This window comes from Leptosomus discolor, chromosome 10 (genome assembly GCF_034619465.1).
Source record: "Leptosomus discolor isolate bLepDis1 chromosome 10, bLepDis1.hap2, whole genome shotgun sequence".
NCBI lineage: Eukaryota > Metazoa > Chordata > Aves > Leptosomiformes > Leptosomidae > Leptosomus > Leptosomus discolor.
In genome coordinates this window covers 10,514,945-10,521,973 of record NC_141400.1, presented here as the reverse complement: position 1 = coordinate 10,521,973, position 7,029 = coordinate 10,514,945, and the positions used below count along the sequence as shown (strand labels likewise).

At 46.3% G+C, this 7,029-nt stretch overlaps 1 protein-coding gene across 2 annotated transcripts; it reads right to left on the bottom strand.

Annotated features, from left to right (window-relative positions):
- Positions 1-930: 930 nt before the first annotated feature.
- Positions 931-6,082, bottom strand: BNIP1 (BCL2 interacting protein 1). 2 transcript variants are annotated; one of them, XM_086470920.1, is made up of 6 exons: positions 5,999-6,082; positions 5,769-5,861; positions 5,454-5,545; positions 4,882-4,983; positions 4,029-4,147; positions 931-1,902 (listed from the first exon to the last, which is right to left on the bottom strand). In XM_086470920.1, the coding sequence occupies exons 1-6, from the start codon at positions 6,080-6,082 to the stop codon at positions 1,706-1,708; spliced, it is 687 nt and encodes a 228-aa protein (XP_086327046.1). In that variant the 3' UTR covers positions 931-1,705. The 2 variants fall into 2 exon arrangements, with proteins under 2 accessions (XP_086327046.1, XP_086327047.1); XM_086470921.1 differs by lacking the exon at positions 4,882-4,983.
- Positions 6,083-7,029: the final 947 nt, after the last annotated feature.

Below are 7,029 nucleotides of genomic sequence, written 5' to 3'. Positions count from 1 at the left end.
AACTTACTTCAATGTTTGTGCAAGTCTGTATCTCAGGAAAGGCTGTTAGGAAAAGCTGCACTGAAACACAATGAATAAACGATAGGGAAAAAGCCACATCCAAGCGGTCTACTCTGTGTATTCCAGGGCAGGAAAATGCTCTCGACTCCCACGCAGGAGTGCCCTCTGCGGGATGTCCCAGTCCTAGTGCAGAGGTTTCCAAAACCCCAGTTACTGCCCCAGAAAGGCTCAGGTACCAACTCCTCAGGCAGATCCCTTGATTTTGAACTCTATTACAAATCCCAACACTTCTTGTTTATGCACACAGCCACACAATCACCACTCCAACTGTCCTGTACTCTGGTTTGGGTTGCTACAACCTGCTGCCATTTCTGTACTGAACCAAGCTTGTAGCAGCTGCCAGCAAAAGGGTAACTCGTGACTACTGGTAAGACCCAGTAAATGAATGTTACAATGACAAGCGGATTGACTGGTCACCTCTTCTCTCCAAAAGTACAATTGAGAACTAACTACAAAGGTAACCTCGACCCAAATTTCACATAAATCTATATAGTGCAGTTTGCCTGATGTTGTATTTCTCAGGACATATGTAGTACTGCCTTCTAAAAAAGTTTACTTCTAACTACTAAATTAAGGCAGTATTTAACCACTCCGTGACAATTTCCTAAACAGAATGTCAACTTTACCAGTCAGCTCTGAATAAGTAAGGAAACAATTTCTAGAGGGGAAGGCAATATCGGTTTTAAGAACATTGCAGTACAGTTTTTGGTACTTCCAAGGTACTACATGGAGTGGGGCAGGCTTTCTGTTATTAAAGCAAATCAATTCCCATTACTAAAGCACAAGAGATAGGGAAGGTCATGATTGTAAAAGATTTTACTAACTGAGAAAAGATGAACTATATAAGCAAGAAAATTTTTCAAACGACTTGGCAGTATTTTGCGAATATAAAGTATGAAGTGGGATTTTGTAAAGAAAAGGAGGAAAAAGGCTTTTGATTTCAACAGATTGACAATGCAATTCTCAAGTATATTGCTTGAATTAATAGTAACAAAGGGGGTTCCCATTTTTGCTTTGGTCAGAGCTCTCCCAAGGCCAGAGGAACAGAGCCAGACTGCATGTGTGCTATGCTCCCAGAAAAAACAATCCATAAGCAACCACTGCTGTTAAGTATGAAACAGAACTTTTACACTGGAAGTTATTCAGGCTCTTTCAATCCACTAGACTTTGTTTCTGAACAAAACTCAGTTTATATGGATACAATAAATAGTTTATTAATGGAATGTATGTGAGTTCCTCTTTTCCATCCTTCCTCGTACTCTCAGCACCTTACACACAGGCGTCAAAGCAGCTTCCAGTCCAAGCCAAGGACAAAAGTTAATTTCAAGGCAAAACGAAGAGAGGTTGAAAGTTAAGACTGGCACTTTTGAGTGCCTAGTTCCTCAAGTGTTTGTCTGGTTCCCCAAACCTACAGGCGAACTGGTGTTTCTTCTTTCCACACATTGATCTACCTGCTTCTTCCCGACTTGGGCTCATTTAAGCTCTTAAGCAGGTTGCACGCTCCATGAGGACAGTATAAGGTCGTGCCTCCTCTAACGTTCTTTCAGCTATTGCAATATCCCTTTATTACTTCATTTAAAAGCCTTACCATTATTACGTTATCTCTTTCTGGTCTTTCATAATAGTTCAGTTTAGCTTTGGAATTTTACAAAAACGGAAAGAGTCTTTTTTTCAAAATATAGAGCACCGTGGCCAGGAATAAGGCAAGGGCGAGAAAGATTAGCAGCTTGTCCGTCAGTTCCCTGCGATTGTACTTTGTTATCAGCTTTCGCCCCAACTGAATTGTCCCAGACATGGACTTAAATTCTTCATTTGCTTCCAGGATGGTTCGTGAAGAATTGGCTGAAATTAAGGGGGGGGGGGGGGGGGAAACAAACAATCAGTTGGTTGCGCTTCAAAAATACATGACAAAGGATATAAGCATGCAATATTTAGCAATACAGATAGTGCCCATGAGATCCTTCTGGGTCAGACTGACTTATGGGCAGACAAAGGCAGACTGTGTTCTTGCAGAAGCTTTCACAACCCAATAGTCCTGATGTGCTGAGGAAAAATGCAAAGCAAAATAAGAGTACTGAACGGCTTAAAGGCACTACATGCTGTTCCTGAACTTCCCATTTTGAGGTTACCAGATCAAATCTAGTCCATACTTTTTATAAGTCGGTGCTACCCAAGAGCTCGCTGGAAGCACACTGAAATAAGAATGGTGCCAGAAGCACCAATTTATGAGAGGAGATCACCATCAGCATGAGCTCTAGCAGCAACACGACTGGTTGCTATTTGAATATATTAATTGCACAACTGAAACTGTTCCCCCAAGCCCAAGCAGTAAATCACTGTGATTCAGATGGGGTTGCAGAAAGTGAAAACGCAACATGCAGCAGCAGTAAGAGATCCTTAATTATTCAGCTCAAACAATTTAAACAGTTTTTAATAGTTATTTTTAACAAACATAATTATTTTGGGTTTTTTTTCTGATAAAAAAGGAGAAAAATCAACTACAGGAAAAGTGTGTTGATTGGTCTCAACTAAAGACAGAATTTGAGAATGTGCCAAAACAACAAGACGGAACATCGGTCCCTTTCAACTTGTCTTTCCCTGTAAGAAAACAAACAAACGCACGCCCCAAACTGCTCAGCCTTCCTCCTCTCAAATCACTAAATGAAAGCAAGAGCCCAGGAGTCCCCTTTCTGTTGTACTACAGCACGCACACCCCGTACGACAGTCAATGCTGGTGTATCACTCTGTACTGAACCGATTAAAGAAAGGCCGAACTCCAAGCATGTTGCCTGGTTCACAAAAACAAGCATAGCAGGAATACGTCTGTAATATTTTGCAAACAATTACATCCCATCTTAAAGAGGCATTTTGATCCAAGTGAAAACAGAAAACTCCTTTCCCATTGTTAATGGCAAAGCAGAGCTTCCCTGCTTCCCAGCCGCATATATTCACTGCATACTAGGAAAGGACTTGCTCAGAAAAAAGGAAATTCTAACTACTGATTCAGAATTTGCAGCTGGGTTTTGTAAATGACCTTTGGTAGTTTTTCCCTTGATGAACTCCAAGTGCTGTTCAGTCAGAAACAGAGTGAAAAAGTGTCTGCCAAACTGTCTTTTTAATGGGAGAAGAAACATGCTACTTTTGCATGAACAAACCGCAACCCGCTGCCATCCTCAGATGGGGGCAGAAAACAAGGAGGGCAAAAGTTGTGCTATTTATCCTCGTCTTTAAACTGTTCTCTCTTCTGCCCAAAAGCACAGCTAGTAAGAGGCCCAGGCAACACAGATCCAACTTCTAAATGCTTCATGAATCACCAGTTCTGACAGGTCACTTGATTTATTGTCCTAGGAGTCTAAGCCAAAGAACTGGGTGAAATCTTGGTTTCACAGTCCCTGATGCACTGCTGACAGAGCAAGTGACCTCGGGTTCAAGTCACTTGATCTCTTCATCTCTTAGTCATCCCAGCTGGAGACTGGGTGAAAATAGTCTTCCTCTGTTTTCATACCTCTGAAACATACTAAGCTTCCTCTGCGTATGGACTTGTATCTACACTTTTGTTTTCTCTGCTATGACCAAATGCGTGCCAGGACAGTAGCACAGAGCAAAACCAAACACGCTTTTAGCACCCTGTGAACTCACATTGCTTTTACAATTGCTTTTATGTGAAACCAAAACAAAAGCTCCTCATCCTGCCCTCTTTTCCTTTTCATAATCATGAAACAGAAACTCCAACTAATAGCTCCACACAACGTACAGCATTATTTTCTGTTTATGTCCAAAATGACATTATGTTAGAGGAGTTCTGCTGGACAGTCCTTTAATTACGATCCTAGTACGCTCTCCTACAGCAAAGCAGGTTTCCACTATGCCCCACACCACATCAATTTGTGTCTCCCCATCCTAACAGAGCTGGTGAAAGGTGCTTCAATCATCCCGTCCATACCCAAACACCCAAACAACAGCTGTACCTAGGGTTTGCACGGTCTCCTCACTCTGCTGGACTTGCTGTGACATCATCCTGCTAATGCCCATCAGACTCTCCGTGATGTTACTTGCACTCTCTGCCAGACTTTCCTTTGTAGTCTTCCTGAAAAAGAAAGGGAAAAAGTAAAACAGGAAGGGATAAAATTACATCTTTGGGCACTGCGGGGAAAACACTGCTGCCAGGGAGCTTAGAACAGAATTTGGCCCCAAACACCTCTGTCAATGTACAAAAGACATAACTAGTTTTTACTGCATGAGAAATTCAGATTATCTTCACTAAACAATAAAAAAAGTAAATCACAAAACATTAATAACATTCATGTCATGAGCCAAAACAACTGCTCATGGCAGCCCGTATTTCACCACTTACTCATCCATGGCTGTACAACTTCATGAGCTGGTATGGAAGCACTGATACAAACCACCACTCTATAATGCTGGGCATCCCATTTGTTGCTTCACGATACTAAACACATCAACTTTTCCATACAGAAATTATATAAGCTTACATCCAGTTTTGCACATGAAAACAGCCTGCATATTGATCCATTACTTGTTTATTACTCTGACTGGAATTAATGTAAAAGTTGTTCAGAAAAACTATGAAAGCTAATTTATCCCCTTTTCCGCTTACACATGCCAACACCAAGAAAAACTGAAATTATCAGAAACCTTAACAGTTTAAATCCCCACCAAAAATAAATGCATTAATAAAAGAAAAGCTATGTTCCAGATACAACCAAGTAACTTCAAACCATTATGTCACTTCCATTTAGAACTAATGAATACAGCATACACTGTTCAAATCTCAGACTGTACAGTGGGACGGTCTAATACCTTTGCCTTAACGAGTCTCTTCCCTGCAGCAGTTGATCTTTCTCAGCATTGTCGATAGCAATTTTGCAAGCTAGATTTGCCTTTCTCCAAGCTGCCTGATTGCTGAAAACACAAGAGTGCAACATTGTAATGTGACGGTAACACCTTGCAAGTGAAAACAACTTTCACAAAACAATCACCACTGTAAATAAGCACCCCAGAAACGTGCATGGACCTTCTCTATATTATACCACAGAATAACAACATACTGTCCTGTCATTTCTTCCCCTAAGTTTATCATTTATGGAGCAAGAGAAGAAGAAAACTGTGCCAGCTGTCAAATGACAGACTCTCAAGCCACCTGCTTACATGCCCAACTGCTCAAAGGGACAGACCATGGTTAGGAAGTCAGGGCAGGGGAGGAAAGCAGAAGGGAGCCCTACCCTTTCCCTCCTGTATCATTTCTTGGTCTCAGGCAAAACAGCACCAAGCCAGTGACAGTGTTTGCCAAGTGGGATCTGAAAGATGCTGTACAGAAGTCTATTATCCCTGGTTACAGGGGATCTGTAAACAGCACCGGCTGCCCAACCCACCTGAGCATTTGTTTCTTATGGTTTTCCACTTCCCGCAGTAAGGCTTGTTTCTCCGACTCTTTATCTTGCTCCTTCGCCATCTGTTCGAGCTCCTTTGGCGGAAAGCAGAAACACGAAAATCTGATCAACAACTCCTGCCACCACTCGCACACCCCACCCCAGGCCAGGGAGTAAATTAACAGCAGACTGATCCGATAAACTAACTCCCTACAGCCGGGACTCCCCACCGCCCGCCAGCCGCCCCAGGGCAGGCCGCACGGAGCGGGCCTGGAGCAAAGGCCGGTCACCCCAGCGGCCCCCGGCCGGGAGCCCCACCTGGATGCGGCCGCGGAGGTGGCGGAACTTCTCCTTCACGGCGGCGTTGAGCTCCGTGAGGGCGCTGAGCGGCCCCGGGCAGTCCCGGATGTCCTGGAAGACAACGACCCGGTCAGCGCGGCCCGCGGCGGGCATCGCCCGGCCCAGGCCGGCCGGGACTCATCGCGCAAGGCGGCGGCCGCCCCGCAGGCCTGGCAGGGGGGACCCGCCGCGGGGGCGGGCGGCGGTACCTGCACGGCCGCCTTGATCTCCAGGTCGAACCGGACGATCTCCTGGTGGCAGACCCGCACCGGCACGCCGGCGGCCGCCGCCATCTTGGGAGAAGGGAGGCCGAGGCCCCGCAGCCCGGCCCGCGGGCGCCCCCTGCGGGCACTGAGGAGAGGACAGGCGGCGGCCGCCCCGGGCCTGCTCCCGCCCGCTCCGCGGCCCAGCGGAGGGGGTCCGGGGTGCTGAGCGGCAAGAGGCTGTTCTGCTCGACAGCGGCGGTCCTGTGCCGAACAGCGCGTATCGTGTTCCCTTAATGCTACCAGTGTAATGGATTTTATAGTCCTTGGGGTAGTGAACGTTCCTTCATGTACCGTGTGAAAGCACGAAGAGGCAGTTTATCAGCCAACCAGGGCTAAGATGTGTCCCTTAGCCCTCCTGAGCTAAAAAAAGGGGCCAAAGCAGCACCTACCGTGACACGCGGGAGCAGGGTAGTAACATCAGGGCCGCACTGGCCTTAGGAGCTGCAGTTTTATACCCAGCAGACCCCCCAAGGGTTCTGGCTGGACAGGTCTAGGGTCCTTGACCCTCAGCAGCAAGGAGGAGGGCCGGCGTCACTGGGAGGAGGCTGGGGGAACAACATGAGGTACCTCCCATACCCCTGAAAGGAGGAAAGGGGAGGCCACGCACTGGCCCTTTTGGTCTTTCCACAAACTCCTCCCCTGGTACCAGTCTTCCCCCTCCTGCCCTCAGACCGTGCTGTGCGGCAAACCAGGTGTGGACAAAGCTAGCAGGTGTTGGAGACCTTTTCCATGGCCATTGCAGAAAGGCGGTGGGTTGTAGGTCAGGTTCTCCTGATGGACCCACCATACTGTCCCAGCTGCCTTGCAAGGCAGTTAGTATGAGCGCTGACCAGGGCGGGGAAAACAAGGTATTTCCTTACCTAGCTATGATCCCCTCCAAAGGAAAGTTGCTGACAATAGTAGGAGAGCGAGGGCATTTACTTCAAGAGAGCACATGCTATTCACTATCACTCCACACATACAATGACTCGAGA

Excerpts from the sequence above, each read along its gene's own strand:
- BNIP1 (XM_086470920.1), bottom strand. The coding sequence starts at position 6,082 with ATGGCGGCGGCCGCCGGCGTGCCGGTGCGGGTCTGCCACCAGGAGATC. Across the intron at positions 5,546-5,768 it reads ACCTCCGCGGCCGCATCCAG|GAGCTCGAACAGATGGCGAA; the intron begins GTGGGGCTCCCG and ends TTTCCGCCAAAG. Across the intron at positions 4,148-4,881 it reads AGAGACTCGTTAAGGCAAAG|GAAGACTACAAAGGAAAGTC; the intron begins GTATTAGACCGT and ends TTTCTTTTTCAG.